General features: G+C 46.0%; 2 protein-coding genes and 1 long non-coding RNA gene across 5 annotated transcripts in view; 1 reads left to right on the top strand and 2 right to left on the bottom strand.

The window, feature by feature from the left end:
- Positions 1-23555, top strand: part of LOC309390475 — a 134482-nt gene that overhangs the window by 65966 nt on the left and 44961 nt on the right. The window lies entirely within an intron of this gene.
- Positions 1-23555, bottom strand: part of LOC309390423 (signal-regulatory protein beta-1-like) — a 102969-nt gene that overhangs the window by 38456 nt on the left and 40958 nt on the right. The gene's annotated exons all lie outside the window — the stretch shown is intronic.
- LOC309390466 (tyrosine-protein phosphatase non-receptor type substrate 1-like) lies at positions 12595-21584 on the bottom strand. The gene is made up of 5 exons (XM_081949840.1): positions 21469-21584; positions 16650-16991; positions 15887-16213; positions 14209-14526; positions 12595-13026 (listed from the first exon to the last, which is right to left on the bottom strand). The coding sequence occupies exons 1-5, from the start codon at positions 21551-21553 to the stop codon at positions 12905-12907; spliced, it is 1194 nt and encodes a 397-aa protein (XP_081805966.1). The 5' UTR covers positions 21554-21584; the 3' UTR covers positions 12595-12904.

Here is a 23555-nt window from a genome sequence, read left to right as displayed (position 1 = left end):
TATATCACAACGATAGGACAGGTCCGCACAAAGCGACCTAAAAAGCTGAAACTCACTGTCCTCCTTGAGGACTCCCCATGCAAGCTTGAAGTCAACACGGGGTCATCGCTGACGATCATCTCGTGGTCAGCGATGAAAAAGGCGATTCCCAACCTGAAGAAGCATCAACTACGGAAACCAGACATCCTGCTTTGTGATCACCAGGGGAACAGGGTTCCCATCGTGGGTCAAGGCACGTTCCGAGTCCAGTTCAAAGACCTCACAGCCCAGCTGCCCGTGACCGTAGCCAGCGCGCCACTGCAAAGCCTCCTGGTATTGGATTGGTTTGAAGCCCTGGGACTAGAAGTCACAGGCATCAACGCCGTGGGAAACAGCAGCGCCGAGGAAATTTTTAAGGAGTTCGAGGATGTGTTCAGCCCCGGCCTTGGTAAGTATGTGGGAACACCAATCTCATTTAATTTGGATCCAAATGTGGCGCCTATCAGACTCAAACCTAGAAGAGTGCCTTTTGCGCTCCGACCCAAAATTGATAAGGAAATAGATAAGCTGGTTGAGCAAGGAATCCTCGAACCAGTGGACCACACTCGTTGGGAAACCCCAATCGTGACCCCGGTTAAGCCAGACGGGTCAGTCCGCATCTGCGCGGACTATAAATGCACAATTAATGTCGCCCTCCAACAGAGCGCATATCCTGTGCCCGTAGTACAGCACCTATTGCACTCGTTGGGGCCAGGAAAAATCTTTGCAAAATTAGACATGGCACAAGCTTACCAACAGCTGCCAGTGGATAGCGCCACGGCGGAGGCCCAAACTATAGTGACGCACAGGGGCGTATTTAAATGCAACCGTTTACAATTTGGCGTAAGCATTGCTCCAGGACTATTCCAAAGCGTCATGGAATGGCTTTTGCAGGGCATACCAGGAGTCGTCCCTTATTTCGACGACATCTTAGTATCGGCTGCAAATGAGGAGCAACTATTAAAGCCTGTTAGGATTGTTTTGGCCAGAATTCGAGAAAAGGGTCTCCGCCTGAAAAAGGAAAAATGCCAAATTAATGTGCCCAGCGTAGAATTCCTGGGTTACAGGATCGATGGACTGGGAATACACCCGACATCGAAAAATATTAAAGAAATTCAGGACGCCCCCACACCACGAAATCAGACCGAGTTGCAGGCCTTCCTCAGACTTCTTAACTTCTACAGTGTCTTTCGAAGACAGAAGGCTACCGTTGCTGAACCATTGCACCGACTTCTAGCAAAGAACGCAAAATGGACCTGGGGACGTCCCGAGGCGGCCGCTTTCACCGCAGTCAAGCGCCTGCTGACGGCCGACTCTCTGCTTATCCAGTACAGCCAAACCCTACCTCTGGTGTTAACTTGCGATGCCTCACCTTTCGGCGTCGGCGCAGTACTCAGCCACAGGATGCCAAATGGAAACGAAGCCCCCATCGCCTTCTACTCAAGGACATTGTCATCGGCGGAACGCAACTACAGCCAACTGGACAGGGAGGCATTGGCCGCTGTGGCGGGAGTCAAGCGTTTTCATGAATATCTCTACGGCCGCGATTTCGAACTTGTGACGGACCACAAACCATTGCTGGGCCTACTGGCGGGAAACCGATCCACACTGGTCTCCCTCTCCCTGCGCATGACCAGGTGGACTGTTTTCCTGGCTGCGTACTCCTACAAACTGGTACACCGACCGGGTTCTACGTTGGGACACACGGACGCGCTAAGCCGTTGCCCGTTACCGGAACTGTTGGCCGACCCCACTCCGGAAACGCTGGTCCTTTTGATTGACTGTTTGGACACAGGACCGGTATCTTCTGTGGACGTTGCTAGATTTTCTGCTAAGGACAACGTAATCAGACATGTGCAAACTTGGGTATGGAGGGGGTGGCCCAAAGGGATTTGGGGACCCAAATTCAAACTGTTTTGGTCTAAGCAGGATGAACTATCAGTTTTGAAAGGTTGTTTATTGTGGGGGGATCGAGTTGTTATACCGCACAAACTACGGAAGAATGTCTTAGAAGCTTTACATTTGGGCACCCAGGTATTGTTAGAATGAAAGCGTTAGCAAGGAGCTACGTTTGGTGGCCAAATATGGACAAAGAAATAGAAGAATGGGTGTCCACTTGCAATCCGTGCCAAGAGTCCAGACCAGCTCCCCCTGAAGCGCCCGCTATGGAGTGGGACAAACCGCAGGAACCCTGGTTGCGAATACACATCGACTTCACAGGACCAGTTCAGGGCCAGACGTTCTTAATAGTTGTGGACGCATACTCCAAAAGGTTAGAGGTAGTCCTGATGACCTCGATCACGGCAGAGGCGGTCATCAAGGTACTATGAAGACTTTTTGCCACGCACGGCCTGCCCGATGTTCTCGTCTCTGACAACGGGCCACAGTTCACGGCCATGCAATTCGAATCCTACTTAGCGAGTCAGGGAATTCGGCATGCCCTCGTCACGCCATTCCATCCGGCATCTAATGGTCAGGCGGAGAGAATGGTGCGAGCGGCAAAAGAGGCCCTCGCTAGGATGGGCCCGGGTGATTGGCAAACACGGGTTGACCATTACCTACTAATACAGCATATTACCCCTAGCGCCACGATGGGAAGGAGCCCCGCTGAACTCCTCATGGGTCGCCACTTAAGGTCTCACCTAGACTGACTACACCCAAATTACTCTGCCACTTCGCCCCCAGACTCCACAAGCAAAATCCGGACTTTTAGCATAGGAGATTCCGTATACGCCCACAACTATGCAGGGGGGACGCTGTGGATTCCGGCAAAGGTAATAGGCATCACCAGGCCTCGTTCCTACTTGTTAGAACTAGAGGACGGTAGGAACTGGAAAAGACACATTGACCAACTCCGAGGTCGCCTATCTCACTCCAGTCTGAGGTCACCCAACGAGGAGCTTATACGATCGGAAGAATTGCCGACACAACAACCCTACACACCCATCACAGATGACTACAGCACAGCGGAGCCGAGGACGGAACCAGAGGCCAGCGTAGTTCCAAGCGAGCGGAGTCAACAATCCCCAACCAGATCGGAGAAACAAAAAGAAATCTCCGATCAAGCACCGAGTCAGTCGCAAACCGAATTACGCAGGTCCACCAGAGCAAGGCAGAAACCCGCATACTTACAGGACTTTGTCACTAACCGGAACACTCCATCTAAGAGGGGAGGGGTGTTAGATATTTGCATAAACTGCTGTACTCTCCACTCAGGTCCGCCACCAGGGCGGGAACAAGGGGTTGTTCTGATTGGACGGGAGGTCTTCCAGCTCCCCATAAAAGGGGAGCTGCATGACCCTGTATTCAGCTGGATCACTACTACCTAACTAATAAAGAGCTGTTGTCACAATTGTCTGGAGTCTGTCCTCTCGTTGCCCGAATCTAACAAGTTTCATCAACTTCTTTGCAGAGTCTGCATTTGGCATCATCAGAGGATTTTTTGAGTTTGGCCTTAATGGCATTTGTTCGGATAGCTTGTTCTTGCGCAGCCAGGATTAGTGACTCTGTTTCTTTCTTTAATGTACCTGTTGTTAACCATAGCCAAGTTTTTTCACTGTCCACTTTATCTTTTATTTTTTCCAGAAATTGACCATGCAATGCTTTGTTCTGCCAACTCTCCATTCTTGATTTTATCACATCTTTTCTGTATTCTTGTTTCGTCTGTTGGGCCTTCAGTAGATTTTTGTTCTTTACTTCGATTAATAGATGTTCTTGACTTTCTTTTAAATAATCAGCCAGTGCATGTTTTTCTTCTTCAACTATTTGCTTCACTTGTAATAATCCTCTGCCACCTGATTTTCGGGGCAGGTATAGTCTATCAGTGTCACGCGTGGATGTAAACTGTAGTGCATTGTCATTAGTTTCCTGGTTTTTCGGTCCAAAATGTCCAAATCAGCTTGTGTCCAATTAACTATACCAGCTGTGTATCTTATAACTGGTATTGCCCAGGTATTTATGGCCTTGATTGTATTTCCACCGTTTAATTTATATTTCAAAATTTTCCTAATTCTGTTGGTGTACTCTCTCCTGACAATGGCTCAGACAGGCTTGGGGGGGGAGTCTGCCAGGGCACAGGCCAGAGCTAACTAATGGGCGCGGGTTGGGAGGGCTGGGAAGGGTTGGGATTCCGGGGGAGCCGCTTAGCCATTCCATTGGGGGGTTCACCATCTCTACTGTTTGTGGGAGAGGCAGATATGGTGGGGGCCGAGCGCCAAATGATGTTCGGAGGACGCGGGTTTGCTGTTTAAGAGCGATCGCGCGTTCCGACCCTCATCGCCCTTCTCGCACCCCCAGGTGCTTGGGATTACAGAACCCTGGTCTCCGGCTGGTGTCGCTTAACGCCAGGTCTGTGGTACATAAGGCTCCCCTCATTTATGACCTCATACAAGAGGGTAGGCGGACCTGGCATGCATTACGGAGACCTGGTTGGGCCATGAGGGGGGTGTGCCCCTTAGCAAACTATGCCCACCAGGCTTCCGGGCGTTTCACCAGCCGAGAGCCCAGGACAGGGGCGGGGGAGTGGCGGTGGTTATTAGGGAAAGTCTCAGACCAGGAGGTCACTGTGCCTCAGATAGGCGGGTGTGAGTCCCTCTGTGTGAAGTGGGGCTTTGGAGCTCAGGTGGGCCTTTTTGTTACGTACCTGTCACCCTGCTACGTTTCATCAGTCGTGCCGCATCTGCTGAATGTATTAGCTGGATTGGCGGTTGATTTCCCCAGGCTCCTGTGGGATTTCAATCTGCCTTCCATTGGCGAGACATCCGAGTCAGCTTGGGAGTTCATGGCTTCCATGACAGCTATGGACCTAACTTAGTTAATTCAAGACCCCACCCATAATGGGGGACACATGCTCGACGAGATCATCCGTGGTTTTGGGGTCCGGTATCATCAATATGCTGATGATACCCAACTTTTCATCTCTACACCAAACCACCCAAACAATGCCCTCAACATGATGTCCAGATGCCTGGAGGCTGTGCGGATCTGGATGGGGAGGAACAGGCTCAAGCTCAATCCCTCCAAGACTGAGTGGCTGTGGTTTCCGTCATCCCGATTTGTACATCTTGTCCCATCTTTGACGATAGGGGCAGAAATTTTAGCCCCCTCAGAGAAGGCTCGCAATCTGGGAGTCCTCCTGGATACGCGGCTTAGTTTAGAAGAACACCTGATGGACGTGACCAGGGGGGCCTTTTACCAGGTTCGCCTGGTACGTCAGTTGCGCCCCTTCCTGGATCGGGATGCTCTGTGCACAGTCACTCATGCCCTTGTCCTTTCTCGCCTGGACTACTGCAATGCTCTCTACATGGAGCTGCCTTTGAAGAGCACCCGGAGGCTTCAGCTAGTCCAGAATGTGGCCACACGGGTTGTCATGGGGGTACCCTATTAATTATGACCTTTAAAGCGCTCCATGGTTTAGGCCCAGGGTACCTGCGAGACCACCTACTGCCACCAGTAGCCTCCCACTGTCCAGTACGATCCCATAGAGTTGGCCTCCTTAGGGTGCCGTCGGCCAGACAGTGTCGGCTGGTGACCCCCAGGGGGAGAGCCTTCTCTGTGGGAGCACCTTCCCTCTGGAATGAGCTGCCCCCGGACCTTCGCATAATCCCTGACCTCTGGTCCTTCCGACGCGCCCTAAAAAGTTGGCTTTTCCAGCAAGCCGGCCTGGCCTGTTAATTTTAACTTATTTTAAATGTATTGTCTTTTAAATTCGGTTTTTTTTTTTTTTTGGATATGTATTTAATTTTTTAAAAAACTTTTGGGATGTGTGTTTTTTAATGTTGTACACCGCCCTGAGTCCTTTTGGAGAAGGGCGGCATATAAATCCAAATAAACAAACAAATAAACAAACAATAGTTTTTACTTCTCCATGTTTGATGTTATCCAACTGCAGAATGCCTAAGTATTTGTAGGCTTCATTTTCATTGCATTTAATTAGTTGGCCATTGGGCATTTCAATTCCCTCACATGCAGTGATTTTGCCCCTTTTTATGGATACAGTGGCACATTTTTCCATGCCAAACTGCATTGAAATATCATTGCTGAATACTCGGACTGTGTTTGTCAGTGATTGGATTTCTATTTCTGACTTTCCATAGAGTTTCAAATCATCCATAAATAATAAATGCGAAATTTTTTCAGCTTCTTTGGCTGTTTGGTAGCCTAATTTCATTTTTTTAAAGATTACTGATAGCGGGATCATCGCGATGATGAAGAGAAGAGGTGAAAGTGAATCACCCTGGAAAATTCCTCGCTTGATATTAACCATTCCGTAGTTCTCATTCCCTACTGCCAACTCAGTTCTCCATTATTTCATCACCTTTTCAGTGAAGGATGTAATATTTTTACTAATGCCAGTTGTTTCTAAGCATTTTATGATCCAACTATGTGGCAATGAGTCAAATGCCTTTTTATAATCAATCCAGACCATATTCAAGTTCATTTTTCTGTTCTTACAATTTTCTGATATCATTTTATCAATCAGGAGCTGATCTTTTGTGCCCCTACTCCTTTTGTTGCCTTTTTGCTCTACTGGCAAGATGTTGTTTGTTTCCAAATAATCCATAATGTTATCTGCAATAATGCCTGTGAGTAATTTAAAGGTTGTTGGCAAGCATGTTATTGGTCTGTAGTTTTCAGGTATTGTTCCTTTAGTTGCATCTTTCTGAATCAAGTATGTTTTTCCAGTTGTCAACCATTCATCAATTTGGCCATTTTGTAAAATTTCATTCAGTTGCCTGGCCAATATTGCATGTAAACTGGTCAGATACTTGAGCCAGAAATGGCTGCTGCTGCTGTTGCTGCTGCTGCTGCTTCTTCTTCTTCTTCTTCTTCTTCTTCTTCTTCTTCTTCTTCTTCTTCTTCTTCTTCTTCTTCTTCTTCTTCTTCTTCTTCTTCTTCTTCTTCTTCTTCTTCTTCTTCTTCTTCTTATTATTATTATTATTATTATTATTATTATTATTATTATTCATTAAACATGAAACTCAGCCAACTGAACATTCAAAAATGCTTTACAAATACCATTGACTGATGTTAATGTTGATACAGTTTGCTGCCAGAGTCCTAGGGATCAACCAAGTAGCTTCTTGAAATATAAGAAGTTCCGAGTAGCGCAGTTTTTTGCAGCTCCACTGGTGTTATTGCAGGAAGCTGCAATTTGTGGAGGTATCTTGTAAAATTCTTGGACATGGTGCCAAGTGCCCCGATGACCATGGGTATACATGCTTCATCCATACTCGGATAGTTTCGATGGCCGGGTCGCGATATTTCATGATTTTTTTCCAGTTCTTTTTCTCTGGCATCTCCTGGTACTGCTATGTCAATAAATTGTACATTTTGGTTTTCGACAACTGTGATATCTCGCATGTTGTGCTCCAAATGACGATTCGTCCGTATTCGAAAGTCCCACAAGATCTTCACCGTCTCATTTTCGATAACTTTTTCCACTTTAAGTTCCCATGACTTTCTGGATACAGGTAAGTCATAGTTTTTACATAATGACCAGTGGATTAATTTAGCAACTCGGTTGTGTCTAGCTTTGTAATCAGTTTGTGCGATTTTGCTGCATTCACATATTGAATGTGAAACAGTTTCGACTTTGTTATTGCAAAGTCGGCAGTTTGGGTTGTCAGTGGATTTTTGTATCCTCGCTTTCATGGCCTTAGTTTGCAGTGCTTGTTCTTGAGCAGCCGGTATTAAACCTTCCGTTTCTTTCTTGATGGTTTCCATCTTAAGCCATGCTAATCAGGCTGTTGGCTGTTTGCTGCAAGAAGGTAAATGAATAATTATAAATGCCTATAGAATGTTCAAATTATCAGACTGCTATATTATTGTCCTAGACAGCTTAACAAAATGAAGAAGCTTTTTAAAATAAATGCTTGATCTGAAGAGGCCCAGTGCTATTATATCTTCTTTCAAATAGCAGAGAATAACTATACTTCCAGAAAGCCACATCAATTTTAACAGCATCTGTACAAGTATACTCTGAAATGTAACACCACAAATAGTGTATATTGTCTGTACTGTTTGCTGTTTGTTGCAAGGAGGCAAATTGCTGGGAGGCAGAGGCAGATTTTTCCCCCCTTGTTTTCCTCCCCAAAAGCTAGGTGCGTCTTAGACTCCAAAAATACGGTATGTTTCCAGCATTCAGCCTTGATTTTAATATTTTGCAGACCCTCCTAATGTATTCCTTTTGTGTTGACTCTTTGAGTTTTCCATTCAAGATGTTATCTGCTTCCAATATGCCTATGTATTTTTAACTGTCACCCTTTGCTAATTCTTTCACTATGCTTTCATTTCCCAGTTCTATTCCTTCTATTTTTTTCCATTTTTCCTCGCTGCATGGATAATATAGCATATTTTTCAAGTCCAAAGTTCATTTTGATGTCACTGCTGAACAGTTGAACTGTGTTGAGTATTGATTTAGGTTCACTTGGGCTTTTCGCATAGATTTTAAAGTCATCCACGTATAATAGATAGTTTATCTTGCCATGTTGGTTTGAGATTTGGCATTATTGTTGTTGTTGTTATAATTATTATATATTGGAAGTGTATTATATATTAGAACGGGTCTACCCTCTATTAGAACTGTGTCAGCCCAAAGAGCTGCTGATCCAGTTCTACAGAGGTAAGATTGAGTCCATCATCTGCACCTCCATAACTGTCTGGTTTGGCTCTGCAACCCAACAAGGCAGACCGAGACTTCAGAGGAGAATCAGAACTGCAGAAAAAACAATGGCTGCCAACCTGCCTTCCATTGAGGACCTGGACACTGCAGTACTTAGATCTGGCTGGCAGGACTGGCCCTGGAAACAGTGAGGGCCGGCTCGTGGTGCTTCTGCCAGCCAAAACAGGCTCCTGAGCTCCGTTTTCGGCTGTCACGGCCTCCTGCAACCCTCCCCCAGTGAAAATGGAGCTCAGGAGGGCTCTGGGAGTGCAGGAGCCCGTTTTGACTGGGAGAATACTTGGGCCACCACAGGTGCCCCCAACAGAAGTGATGTTGAGCCAATGGGGCGAAGCTACCATCTCTGCAGGGGTGGGATTCAGCCAGTTTGAACCGGTTTGGGCGAACCAGATGTTAATTTTAATCTGGTTCGCCAAACTGGTAGTTGGAAGGACTGGCTGACCTTGCCCACCCTTCCTTTCCCCTCCCCTCCCAGGAGTCTCCATGCAATACAATACAATACAATACAATACAATGGTAGAAGGGACCTTGGAGGTCTTCTAGTCCAACCCCCTGCCTAGGCAGGAAATCCTATACCATTTTCAGACAAATGGCTATCCAACATCTTCTTAAAGACTTCCAGTGTTGGGGCATTCACAACTTCTGGAGGCAAGTCGTTCCACTGATTAATTGTTCTAAGTTTCTCCTAAATTCTAAGTTGCTTCTCTCCTTGATTAGTTTCCACCCATTGCTTCTTGTTCTGTCCTCAGGTGCCTTGGAGAATAGTTTGACTCCCTCTTCTTTGTGGCAACCCGTGAGATATTGGAACACTGCTATCATGTCTCCCCTAGTCCTTCTTTTCATTAAACTAGACATGTCCAGTTCCTGCAGCCCATTTTGGATGCCAGGTAAGTTCAGGACCCGTGCAGAGTCTCTGGGAGGGTGAAAATGGGGCTATTGTAAGTACCGGAAGTCCAGATATGGGCCCATTTCCAGCCTCTGGAGGACATTTCCCCCCTTCCAGAAGCTCGAGGAAAGCCTCTGGAGTCTGGGGAGAGCAAAAATCCCCCCCCCTGCCGTGGTACAGGAAGCTGACTAGGCCACGCCCCCATGGCCACACCCACCCAGCAACTGGGCAGCGAAACAGTTGCTAAAATTTTTCAATCCCATCCCTGCATCTGTGGGATTAAGACTGGACGCCTCTCAATGAGAATCCCCCCTAAACGTAATGATATATAGTAGCACCAAGGAGCCTTGGGGGGTCTCGGAGAGGTGGGCCACCTGGGCTGGGGGAGTGAGCCGTCTGTCCCGGGAGCGGAGCTTGGCGCTAAGGGGTCTGCCTCTCACCTGCGGTGAAGCAGATGTTCGTGGGGAACCTGGTGCTAAATCATTGGTAGACGATAGGAATCTGGGTTTTGTGTGTAGCAGAGCAGCTCCCTGCTCCCTTTTCTTTTTTAAAAATAAAGAAAAAATGGGGGGGGGAGGGAAAGAAAGAATGATGTCGAGGTGGCCACGCCCACTCTGGCCACGCCCCCTGACCCCCCCACCCCGAGGTCAAACACAACCCTGATGTGGCCCTCAATGAAATCGAGTTTCACACCCTTGTTGTAGATTTACCTGAAGCAAATCTTCACATCTTAAACTTTTCTTCCCTAAGTTGACTTTCTTTTGCTTTTTCCTCTTTTTTCCCCCCTCAAAGAATTCTCGACCTTGTTAGTCCCTAACTTGACCTCTTGAGAGTTGTGAATTTTCTTGGTAAATTCACTCAGTTGCACAGGGAGGAGTACCGTCAAACCATCAACATAATAAAAAGATGGTGTCAGATTTATGTTTCAATTGTACAGTTATTTGCATTGACCAGCATTTCGTAGAGTTGACACCGTGGGTTGATAATTTTCTACATCTAATTGTGTCCCATGTTCTTTTTAAACATTCTCTGCATAATTAGTATATTTTACCATATTTGGACAGAGAAAGCAACATGAGATAGACAATTAATTCAATTAGGTAATAGAATAAGAGAATAACAGAGCTGGAAGAGACCTTAGAGGTCTTCTAGTCTGACCCCCTGCTCAAGCAGGATACCATATACCATTTCAGACAAATAGTTGTCTTCTTGACAACCTTCAGTGTTCCCAAGCATTCACCACTTCTGGAGGCAGGCTCATTCTCTGATTAATTGTTCTCACTGCTAGGAAATCTCTCTTTAATTCCAAGTTGCTCTTCTCTTTTAGTTTCCATCTGTTGCTTGTTGTCCTGCCTTCGGGGGCTTTGGAGAATAGGTTGACCCACCTCTTCTTTGTGTCAGCCCCATCAAATATTGGGACATGACTATCGTGTCTCCCCTGGTCCCCTTAATCCCCTTAGTTTCCTAGTTTAAAAAAATAAGCAAGCAGCATTTATGTCTATGTAGATTCTCAGCTCTCCAGGCATGGTTGTTGTGGCCCACCAGTGTCCAGGAGATCTGGCCACAGAGTCGGACAGTGAGGAGGTTGGGGAGGAAGATGGGCCAGTCCTGGAGTCTGGGGGAGGCTCTGACGAGGGCTCTGTGTTGGAGGCAGAGAGGGGGCCAGGACCGTATGGCAGTTATCAGCAGAGTCGGACATCAGTGAGACAGAAGAACAGCTGGAGCCTGTTCCCAGTGTGCGCATGCGCAGAGCGGCCAGGAGAAGGGAACAGTTAAGGAACAAGGGCTGACTCGGGAGTAAAAGCACAGGTGGACAGTGAATGGCCCCTCCCAGAGGGATCTTGGAGTCCTAGTGGACAACCATTTAAATAAGAGCCAGCCGTGGGCAGCAGCTGCCATAAAAGCCAACACAGTTCTAGGCTGCATCAACAGAGGGAGAGAATCAAGATCACGTGAAGGGTTAATACCACTTTATAAGGCCTTGGTAAGGCCACACTTGGAATACTGCATCCAATTCTGGTCGCCACGATGTAAAAAAGATGTGGAGACTCTAGAAAGAGTGCAGAGAAGAGCAACAAAGATGATTAGGGGACTGGAGACTAAAACATATGAAGAACGGTTGCAGGAACTGGGTATGTTTAGCTTAAGAGAAAGAAGGACTAGGGGAGACATGATAGCATTATTCCAATATCTCAGAGGTTGCCACAAAGAAGAGGGAGTCAAACTATTCTCCAAAGCACCTGAGGGTAGAACAAGAAGCAATGGGTGGAAACTAATCAAGGAGAGAAGCAACCTAGAACTGAGGAGAAATTTCCTGACAGTGAGAACAATGAATCATTGGAACAGAAGTTGCCTCCAGAAGTTGCGAATGCCCCAACACTGGAAGTCTTTAAGAAGATGTTGGATAGCCATTTGTCTGACTAGAAGTTGGACTAGAAGACCTCCAAGGCCCCTTCTAACTCTGCTATTGTATTGTATTGTATTGAATAAAGAGGACCGAAAGGGGAGTGGAGTTTGCAGGAGACCATTAGTTCAATTCATTAGTGTGAAGATTTATTCATGACTCTCAGAGACTCCTGGCCAAGTATTTTCTTGCACAGCAGTTGCATTTGGAAGATATTGGCCTGACAGCTCTCCAAGCCTGATTAGGTCTGTGGTTGCAAATTCACCCTTGAAAGACGGTTTGAATGAGAGGAATAGCTAAATCAAAAGGGGCTTTGTCAGACAAGGAGTCTGCTTCGTGGTTTTGGGAAGCTTAGGTCAGAAAAGTTGTCCCAAAGGTGGTTGTTGAAAAAGGCGACTGGATTTTATTTTTCCTTGAAGACGTTTCGCTTCTCATCCAAGGAGCCTCTTCAGTTCAGTCAGAACTGAAGAAGCTCCTTGGATGAGAAGCGAAACGTCTTCAAGGGAAAAAAAGGAAAAGCACCTTGTGACAATCCAGTTTGGGAGAGATTCATTTTAGTCACGGACATAGCAAAACAACACGAGGTTGATTTTTTAAAATCTCCATGTTGATTTTATAAGTTTCTAATGCTATGTGTTTGAGAGAGCGAAGCATTTAAATATAACATTATTGATTCATTCACCATATTGTTTCTCATCCTGAAAATCTCTTGGGAACAGAAATTCCCAAGTTGAATTTCCAGATTGTTGGACTTCTTGGGGTTTTCTGGAACAATATTTTTCATTGTTGCATCCAAGGTCTATGTAGATTCTCAGCCATCCAGGTGACGGTTTGTCCCAAAGGGGCTTTTTCAAAAGGCAACTGAACTTTCCTGTTTTTCTTTGAAGACGTTTCGCTTCTCATCCAAGAAGCTTCTTCAGTTCAGACTGTTGCCTCTGATCTTCTTTATTAGGAAAAAGGAAGAGATGAAAAGTATGGCGGCTATTTTGCTCAGGAAAAGTGCGATGCAAAGAACAAAGGGGGATTGTTGCGATGAGGCTGTGGAGGGAAAAAAACAGTGGATTGTTTTGATTTAATCATAATCTCATCTTGGGGAAGACGGGCGGTCAATAAATTTTAGAAACAAAATAAAATAATAAAATACAGCCTGCTCCATCATACATTTCATCACAGTACAATTAAAAAAACATGAAAATGGCAGACAGTGTTCACTCCCCTACATGTTTTATCAACTCCAGTGCATGAGATCAGCTATCTTCATTCCATCTACGGATAGCAACCGCACTTAGACTTATATACCGCTTCACAGTGCTTTTACAGCCCTCTCTAAGCGGTTTACAGAGTCAGCCTCTTGCCCCCAACAATCTGGGTCCCCATTTTACCCACCTTGGAAGGAGAGAAGCCTGAGTCGACCTGAAGCCTGGTGAGATTTGAACTGCCAAATTGCAGGCAGGTGGCACTCAGCAGACGTAGCCTGCAGTACTGCACTCTAACCACTGCGCCACCTGGCTCAGATAGTCCTTAGTAAGGCTACAGCTGAAATCCTGCATCCAGTTTTGGTTGCCACATTATAAAAAAAGATGTTGAGACTTTGGAAAGAGTGCAGAGGCTAAAACCTACAAAGGACAGCTGCAGGAATTGGGTACGTCTACTCTAATGAAAAGAAGGACCAGGGGAGACATGATAGCAGTCTTCCATTATTTGGGGGGCTTTCATGAAGAAGAGGGGGTCAACTATTCTCCAAAGCACTAGAGGTCAGGACAAGAAACAGAACTTGAATCTAAAATGCACATGATCACTGTCAAAGTGACTTGACACTGTAGATATAATGCAGTCCTTTTCATTTCAGCGGCCTAGGTGTTCCGGAGTTATGCTGGTCTCTGTGTGTGCATGATTTGAACCCAGACAACACATTTTTCAATTGAAACAGTTGGGTTTGCAGTCCAGCATGTTGACAGAACTTTGTTATGAAGAGAAAATGCAACAGAAAACACAGATATTCCTGAGAAGGGGCTCCGTATATGACAAGCTCTTCCTTCTGAAGTTCCACTATCATCAAACCTTAAGTATATTAAGGTTAAATTGTACAAAGACAATTTAAATCATGACATATTAAGGAGTAATACAATCCAAATTTTAAAAAAAATGATCTGAAAAACAAAGGGAAAAGCTGCAAGGTGTAAATCAGCAAATTCTCAGAAGAAAACAAAAGACATTTACTTCTTTCACGTTCTTGCGTAACGAAGAGAGTGGTGGTTGTGTTGACCAGCGGCTGGGAGTCGTGCTGGACCTGGCAGAGGAACACGGAGGAGTCCCTCTCTTCGCTGACCATCGTCTCTAGGCTGCTTTTGAAGGAAAAAGTCCCGTCTGGATTCGAGATCATCGGGCCAACCGTTCCTTTTCTGGTTGGGGCATCCTTGGCAAACAGCTCCAGTGTTGCACCATCTGGGTAAAAGCTTTCTGCGTTGCAAGTGACCGTCACTGAGGAGTTCAGGATGGCGGGAGATGGGCTGGTCTCAAGACGCACCTTGGGAGGAACTGAGCAAAGAAAGCCAAAGAGGTCGGTCAAAAGAGCTTCGGACTCTTGGTTCCTGCATGCAAAATAGGATGGAAGTCCAAAGTGATTCTGCTCACCCATTGTGGCATTGGGGAAATAATTCCAGGACAATTAGAATTAAAATATATCTCCCCAATTGGGAACTCTACTCAACTTGACCCAAGTCCCTGGGGAAAGAGCCAGAGGTATTGCGTTTTTCTGAAAATAAGACCCATCTTATTTCTCTTTCGGGAACCAAAATAAGCACCAGGTCCTATTTTCAGGGGACGTCTTACCTGCTTACCTTAGGTCCAACAGCCAGGCCTTCTTCCCCCCCTCGACACATGTTGCGCTGCTGCCAGATTTCTACTGCAGCCGCTTGCAGCTGCTCATGGCAGGAGGCCACATGGCTTATTGTGCTGGTGCTGCCGCTTACGGCTGGGCGCTGCATGGCCCATCACACCGGTGCCACCGCTCATGGGAGGCTCATTGTGCTGGTGCAACTGCTCGTGGCAGGAGGTCGCATGCTCTGTTGTGCCATTGTGTGCATGAGCTGTGGCACTGGTGCAACCTACCATGTGGCATCCTGCTGTGAGCGGTGGGCCTGCGGCCATCTTTTCTTTTGGGTCTTTGGCCTGCCACACTCTCTATTCTTCTACTGTGCATTTTCTACGGTGGGAAAACGGGAGGGGGGATTGTACGGAGTTAGATGATATGTAGCCATAACAACATTCTTTCTAGAAAGCCAAGGTCATCCTTTGTCTTTGCACTTCTGCACCTGACCGGAACTGGATGGGTGGAAACTGCCAGCATGGCAGTGGGAGATTGGACCATGGGATGGACTTGTGGGTGTGGGGGGCAAGATCTTGAACTTTCAACTGGGTGGGGAAAAAAGCAGGTACCAGCGGCCACAGAAGAAGTCGGAAAGCAGGTGTCGGGATGTGGGAGGCCTGGGTGTGGTGGTCCTAGGGGCAGCTCCACCCCCACACACCCTGCTGTAGCTTTATTTTTGTGCATGCGCCTCACCCCACCTTGAACAACCAGACGTTGGCCGGGACCTAACTAGGGCTTATTGGGGGGTAGGGCTTATATTAGGTGGAGGCATGAAAATCGGACTAGGGCTTGTTTTCAGGGTAGGGCGTATTTTGGAGGAAACTCAGTAGAAGGTCATTCTAAAAACCTTTTCCCCACAACTGCAGCCCGATGATGGAGCTTTAGGTTTAGAAATCATGACTGCTCTTAATGGGCTTCCATGGGTGGAGAACCTGATTCTTCCTGGTGTAATTCCTTCTACATGAAGGGCCTTCTACCAGATATGGACCGCATGGCCTTGTCCTTCTCTTCTACCCAAGGTTCACCTGCCTCTTAGGACATCCCCAAGTGGGAAGGTCTGCTGGAGAGGACCACGTTCATCCAATGATGTGTGTTGGATCTGGCAGATCAGCTGAGACTTCACGTCTCCTTCCTCCAGTGGGATTTCCACCGTGCTCTCCGCTTGGTACGAGATTCCCTCCTTTTCATCCGAATTCAGGATGTTGGCTGGGGCAGCCTGTATTTTTTCCCCATCCTTAAACCAGCTGACCGTGATCTCTCGGGGGGAGAATCCCCCTGTGGAGCAGCTGAAGGAGGCCCGAGACCCCGCTGTGATTCTTCCTGTGGGGCCAAGAATCACAGGCTTCAATGGCATGGCTGAGGGAGAGAGAGAGAAAGAGAGAGAGAGAGAGAGAGAGAGAGAGAGAGAGAGAGAGAGAGAGAGAGAGAGAGAGAGAGAGAGAGAGAGAGAGAGAGAGAGAGAGAGAGAGAGAGAGATCAGTTGACCTTCCCCAGAAACAATACCAGAACTTCCAGGAAGCCCATTTTTTTGCCCTCCCAGAGACTCTGTGCGGACCCTGCACTTACCTGGCATCCAAAACGGGCCGTGTGGAGGCTCCTGGGAGGGTCTGGGTGGTGTGGGTGGGGCCAGCCAGTCCTTGCAACTATTGGTTTGGCGAACCAGATGTTAAAATTAGCATCCGGTTTGCCTGAACCAGTCCGAACCGGCTGAATCCCTCCACTGCACGTGTCTCATGGTTGACTGGGAACATCTCCCTCCATCCCCAGAAATCAAAGGCAGAGGGCCACTTACCAATTACGGAGACCAGAGTGCCTTTCCCAGAAGCCAGCTCTCTCTCTTGGAGTCCTGCCCTGAACTTCACACAATAGTAGGTCCCGGCATCGTCAGGATGGACATTGTGGATAATGATGCTGAAGTCCGTGTTGGATCGTGGGATGACCCTCAACCCCCGATTGGGAACTTCTTGTTTAGTGCTGTAAATGGAACCCTTGCTTCTGTCCAGTCCTTTGTACCACCGCACGCCTCCAGGTACTTGCATCCCGGTTAATGTACACTTTAGAATGATGGTCTCCCCTGCTTTCACTGATATGCTTTCCAGAAGTTGGATTACCTCTACGTCCTGTCCTGTAACAACTGAAACAAAAAAGAGACACTTTTGTAACTGGGTTTCCTCTAGAAAGTGGTCACCCCTCTTCTAGAGACAGTTGACCATGGGTGATGCTCCCTCTGGGTCATCGATTCCTTACACCAATCTCCAATCCGAAGAGCAACTTAACAGCAAAGTTGAAAGTGGTCATCACTCTTCTGGGGACAAAGGACTCCTGGGGTTTCCTTCAGGCATAAGAATTATTTGAATTTCCTGAATGCAAACCTTCTGGCTTATGAACTGACCATCTTTGAATGACTCCCATGCAGAGGGCTCATTTATAAGGTGGGGGAGTTTTGCATTTTATTCTCTTTTATTCAGCTTGTAACTTTCTAGTGTGTTTTACTTTTAATTTGATGTAAATTTTAAACCTTTCATCCACATATTCTCTCATTGTTCAAGCATTACATTATATCCAAAGTTCTTTGCCCACTGACTTTGGAGCACATTTTTATCCATCTCAGATTATTTTGCTTTTCAGTTTTTCATGGTTTATGCTTAAGGGCAGGCCCGCAGGGTGCTTAAGTCCGGTCTGTGAGGCCAGCCTGGAAATATCAAAGCACCGTCCCACCGGTGACTTTGACAGCTAAAATGGCCCATGTGCAGCTGACCCGCACCTTGTTTTCACTCCCCTACAGCACTCTGCTGCCCAAAAATGGGCTAAAATAGGATGAAAAATGAGCAAAAAACGGGCCAAAAAATAGTACAAAAACAGGCAAAAATGGGTGAAAAACAGCTCAAGAAATAGCCCCAAAATGGCCCAAAAATGGGCCTGAAAATGGGCCAAAAGAGTGGTTTCTTTCTAGAAGTTGTGGTGCTCCTTCACCAGAGGTTTTAAAGAAGAGAATGGACAGCCATTTGTCTGGAATGGTTTGTCCCGAAGGCATGAAAAAGGAACTCGATAGGAGGAACCTGAGGCTCGACTTCTCTGGGAGAAATTCCCTTAGCTTGGAGAGGGGCTGTTAGCAACCCCTAGTCCTCAGTTCTACATTAAAGGCATCACCCCGAATCTGGCTCTTGCAAGAAGTATATCACTTCCAATGGCAGGAGGGGGAAAGGAAGGAAGCGGGATGTCAGGCCTGCAGTTATATTCCTTTTAGGATCTTTGGCCTGCCACACTCTGCCTCTTTCTTTACTATGCTGTTTCATTAGTGGGGTAATTGGGAGGGGGAATAGTAAGGAGTAGAACTGTAGAATGTGTTGTTGTTAAAATAAAACATTCCTTTCTAGTAGCCCAAGGTCATCCTTTGTCTTTGCACCTCTGCATCTGACCGAAACTAGATGGGTGGAAATGCCAGCGTGGCAGAGGAAGATTGGACCGTGTGATGGACTTGTGCGTGGGGGGGGGGGGGGAGATCTTAAACTTTCAACTGAGTGGGGAAAACCCAGGAAGCTTTCAGATTTGGGTTTCCCACAGATGTACCAGCATGTCTCTCCTATTAAATTGGAACTTTGAGGAAAGTTATGTCTTGAACTCTGATTTAATTCTGGATGATATTTGGAACGCTGACACGGGAACTGCCAGAAAAGGGCTTTTTGCTTTCCAAGCCGAAGTTCTTAAATCCCCCATTGGGGTGAGTGTGGGAGCCCAGAGTGTGGCGGCTGTTGCCGAAGATGCCCGATTGCCTTTATCATTTTCTATGATGCTTTCAAGATGGTGATTTAAGGAGGAAAAAGGCTCTTTTTACCTTGGAAAGCGTGGGGAGTTGAACATGGGCAATGGGACATAGTCAATTTTTTTCCATTCCATGTCAATGTACCAAAACTTCTGGATAACCTATAATTTATTCATTTACAAAATTGCTAGTAAAAACTAAGGTGGGAGGATGTGGAGCGCACAAGCCTTCGCTTTTATGAAACGCTGGAAGGTGGGGGGGGGCAGGGGAAGGGGGGGAAAACTCCCCTTCTGGACGGGGCTTGCAAGCATACTGGTGGAAGCAGAACATTGTAAAAAAAAAAAAGAGCAATCCATGTGGAATATTCTTTCTTTCGCCAGCGGGAGAAAGAAGAAAGTTCTCCAGGAGGGTAGGCGCTAGGCAGATGTCCTTAGTCTGCTGCACATCTGTACCACCTGCCCTCCTGGAGCACTTTTTTCCTTCTCCCGCTGCCTGTTGGTGCCGCCGCTGTTGATTCGGTTGGGGGAATGGCCCCCCGAAGGCAAGGTGAGCTCTGCCACGGCTGTTGCCACGGCTGCTCTCAGGCATGTCCATGCAGGAGAACTCCCCAGCATGGCACAGTTCCAGGACGGCAGGATATTCTTTCTTTTGCTGGTACTGGGGCATGGCCAGGCTGCCATCACTACTGGTCCAGTCCAGTATGCCAGATTTTCACCACCTCTCCTGGTGTCCCGTACTGTACTGGGAGGAACCCGCCTCTGAGTCAGAAGGAGAACTTCCTGACAGTGAGAACTATTAATCAACGGAATAGCTTGCTTCCTGGAGTTATGGCTGCTCCATTACTGAGTTTTTCAAGAAAAAAAAGATCAACCATTTTCTTTTCTTCTTTTTTTCCTTTTATAACAGTTTTAAATTTTATTTAGAAACATGTAAAATACAGACACACAAAACGTAGACGTACACCACATTTACACAATACAATACGAACAGGAGCTTCCTGTTCTTTCTAATAGCAATTGGCAATCAATATCGCTCACCTTATATTGTTTCCCCTTCTATTATATTTCATTTGTATTTCACCATTCTTAACCCTCTTATCTTACTCCTCTGTCTGCTATATTGGCTGATTACCTCTAGTAACTTTAAACCACTTGGATACATATATATATGTGTGTGTTAATTCTCCTTAACTACTATTTTTGGGCTTTGTTGTCTTCCTTCATTGATCTTTGTTTCTTTCCTCCATCCACCTCTACCATTTATCCTATATCTGGTAGTATTCTGTTTCTTCTTTTCCCTGGATTTCTTTTGTTAATTTGTCCATTTCAGCACAATCCATAACCTTTCTTATTATTTCATCTTCGCTTGGAATTAATTTGTTTTTCCATTTCTGGGCAAAGGCAATCCTTGCCGCCGTAATTATATGTCATATTAAATACTGAATTTCTTTTTTATATTTCATAGTCATTATTCCTAATAAAAAAAACTTCAGGTTTCCATATTATTTTAACACCTGTTATTACCTCTAGCCACCTTTTGATCCTTTTCCAAAAATTGTTAGCCTCCTCACAGGTCCACCATAAATGGTAGTATGTTTCATGTATTGATTCACATTTCCAGCATTTTGGGGAGGTATTTGTTGAGATTTTAGCTAACCTTGTTGGTGCCAGTTGTCATCTGTAAAACATTTTGTACTGATTTCCCTTGTATGCAACTGATACTGTCATTTTTAAGTTTGTTCCCCAAATTTTTCCCATTTATCCAATTCAATATTATAGCCAAAGTTCTGTGCCCATTTTATCATTTGTTCTTTCACGATTTCCTCTTCCATTTTATGCTTCAGGAGAAATTTATATATTCTCCCTATCATCTTTCTATCCGAGCTATGAATTATTTTATCCAATTTGTGTGGTTCTGTTTCGATGTCATATATTTTAGTATCATTATTGTGTTTAGTTTTGATTTGCAAGTAGGTTAGCCAGTCAACTATCATGTTTTGTTCTGCCAATTCAATTGTTTTAAAAATTTCCCTGTCCGTCAATTATGTCTCTGTATCTTAGCATTTTATTCATATCTATAAAATTTTGATGGATCGTCCTTTCTGTCCACAACATTTCATTTTATGAAAAACGAAACAAAAAACAAACAACTCTGGCGGGGATGGGTTGCAATTGCCCCCACTCTCGGGCCGGACTTTGGACATGCCTGGTATAGGGTCTCCTGCTTAAGCAGGGGGTTGGACTAGAAGACCTCCAAGGTCCCTTCCAACTCTATTGTTCTGTATGTTTTGCATTGCTGTATATCAGCTAAAGCAAAAAGGCCATAAGAGGTCAACAAGTAGAACTTCCTGACAGTGAGAACTATTAATCAGAGGAATAGATTAGCTTTCCTCCTGGACTTTTGGTCGCCCCATCACTGAGGCTTTCAAGAAAAAAATGACCAACCGTTTTTTTTAAGATGGTGTGAGGACTCCTGCCTTGAACAGGTGCTTGGATGAGATGACCTCTAAGCTTCTTCCAACCCAGATTGTGTGAGTTATGGAAGGTGTGGTCCCAATATTTTGAAGTCCCCCACCCCAAGGATCAAATCAAAGTAGGTGTCCCTAGATCTCCAGAATCCCAGAGCTCTGAGGTTCTTCCTAACTTGTTCCTCACGTAGCCACTTGGGGTGGAATCAATGAAAGAAATCTTCTCCTGCTCCCCCAAAATCTAACATCCGGAACTGGCTTTTTCAGCGAAATCTGATCTTCTCACTGTAGGTTTGAAGCAGCCTTAATATTCCTCTCGAATCGGATTTTACTTGTAAATCTGAGAATGGAGCCCGCCTGATCTCAGCTGTCAACACTCACCCAGATGTTGCAGAAGGAGTAGCATCAACAGCAGCAGCAGCTGAAGAGGAGCAGGGATTCTCTTGAAGGAGCTCAAGGCAGCCATGCCGAGAGCAGCAGCAGAAACATCTGCCGTGACTTCGCCTTCTTGGCCTTTCCTCCTGTGGAAATAGCAAAAGAGGAACTCCCATTTCCTCTTTGTAAATTTGAATCAGTTTCTAAACTTTAAGTTACTGCGTAAGTAACAGTACATGAAGTCACAGAAGTTCTGCTGATTTTGCAGAAGGAATAAAAATCTTCTCTAAATTGGCAACTTCCGGTTCCGGTGGCTGACGGCGACGGGCAGAGACTGCTCGCCCCGCGCATCCCCGGTGGGCTCCCCACCCCTTGGGGGGCACAGGACGCCCCGAAGAGGCGTTCTGCCAGAGGAGTGGCATGGCGGGAGGACCCCTGCATCGGCGGCGGCCGTCGGGGGGCTCTCGCTTCGCTCCAGGCACCGAGGAGCAGGAAGGGGAGACACGCTGAAGCATCTTCGCTGTGAGGCTGTCCGGAAGAAAAAAAGAAAGCTGAAGGATGCGGCGGCAGTCAGTTGTGTTAATTGGAACTTTTGGCTAATTTGAAGAGGTGCGGCTGGAAGGGAGGGGGATTCCCCCCCCTTGGACAAGCGACTAGAAACAAACGTGCTCGTAGCCCCAAGGGAAGGAGGAGGGGGAGAGCCAAACCAAAGAGGTCACACTCCAACTAAATGGATCTTCAGATTTAAACCTTTAGGTTTTAAGACAATGCGATCTGGAAGCCTTGGGAACTTTGAATTTTGAAAACTTTGCCTCAATACCCGAAGTTGGCAGGGCAAGATGGCACACTTCCGTTGTCTTTATGAAAGGTGAACTTGACTCCACCTCTTAGCTTCAGGCTTCCGGTCTTTGTCTCTGTGTTATTTGGATAATTCTCTTGTGGATTGTTTGTTTTTGAACTTTCTGGAGTGAAAAACATCTGTTCCCTGCCAGGGTGATTAGAGAGTTCCCTTGTGCCTGGTCTCTCTACCCCCTGGACTCCCTTGGCTGCTCTACCACTCTGACTGATTCCTCTCTATACTGACTGGACCCTTTATTACTAACAATGACATCTAAAAGACCACCTCCTGGAAAGTCTGGCTTTGCTGCCTCTGCCCCGACATCTGCAACTTCAAGTCCGAGCACACAATCAACATTGACAGCCTTTAAACAAGCTAAAACTACGGACTTGGAGTTTCATCAAATGTTTCAGCAAATTCTACAGGAACAAGAGGAAATAAAGAAACAACTGAAGGAGATGAAAGAAGAAATTAGAGGGAACCAGGAAAAAATTAATAAGAACTCACAGAGACTGGATCTCTTGGAAGATGGGGCGGCTGTGATGAAGTGGGGGATAGAGGGCATGCAGAGGGGAAACAAAGAACTTGACACCCAACAAATGAAAATAGAGTTTGAGAGAATGTCTTTTTATCTTAGATTTCAGAATGTGATGGAGACAGAGGATGAAAACATAAGGGACATCATGACAATGATCTTGGCTGAGTATATCCAGAAAGAAAAACAACAGATGGGGTGGGAAATAGACCTGGTTTATAGAGTGAACTCTGCATATGCTAGAACACACAATGTCCCCAGGGAGGTCCACATTAAATTTCTTAGGAAAAGCACAAGAGATGAAATTCTGAATACACAAAGGGGACAAGCCCTGACATACAAAGATAAGGAGATAACCATACTGAAACAGATCCCCAAGAAAGTGAGGGAGAAAAGAAAATATTATTCGCAATTGGCGAATAAATTATACCAGAAGGGGGTGTGGTTTCGTTGGTTGCTGCCTGAAGGTATGTTAATATTCTGGGAGGAGACAAGAGTCAGAATTAATACACCCATAGAGGCGCAGGCCTTTATGGAAAAAAATAAATTACTCCTAGAAAAACCAGAAGATATCCCAGTAGATGCACAAGACACGGGAGGGGCCGGAGCACTGCCAACAGGGGGAGATGGGGCGACATCAAGAAAGCTCAGATCACACAAATAAGTAAGAAAATCCACATGACATAAATTGATTGAAATTATTAATGAATTTACCACACT

The sequence above is a fragment of the Natrix helvetica genome (assembly GCF_964273705.1).
Source record: "Natrix helvetica genome assembly, chromosome: 3".
NCBI classification, from domain to species: domain Eukaryota; kingdom Metazoa; phylum Chordata; class Lepidosauria; order Squamata; family Natricidae; genus Natrix; species Natrix helvetica.
Note: the sequence above shows the minus strand (reverse complement) of the source record. Positions and strands in the feature narration are given on the sequence as shown.

What these genes read in the sequence shown, in the direction of transcription:
- LOC309390466 (XM_081949840.1), bottom strand. Translation starts at nt 21,553, where the DNA reads ATGGCTGCCTTGAGCTCCTTCAAGAGAATCCCTGCTCCTCTTCAGCTG. An exon ending in CACTCTGGTCTCCGTAATTG is followed by an intron (nt 16,214 to 16,649) that starts GTAAGTGGCCCT and finishes TCTCTCCCTCAG; the next exon opens with CCATGCCATTGAAGCCTGTG. An exon ending in ACTTGGGGATGTCCTAAGAG is followed by an intron (nt 14,527 to 15,886) that starts GCAGGTGAACCT and finishes TTCTTTGCTCAG; the next exon opens with TTCCTCCCAAGGTGCGTCTT.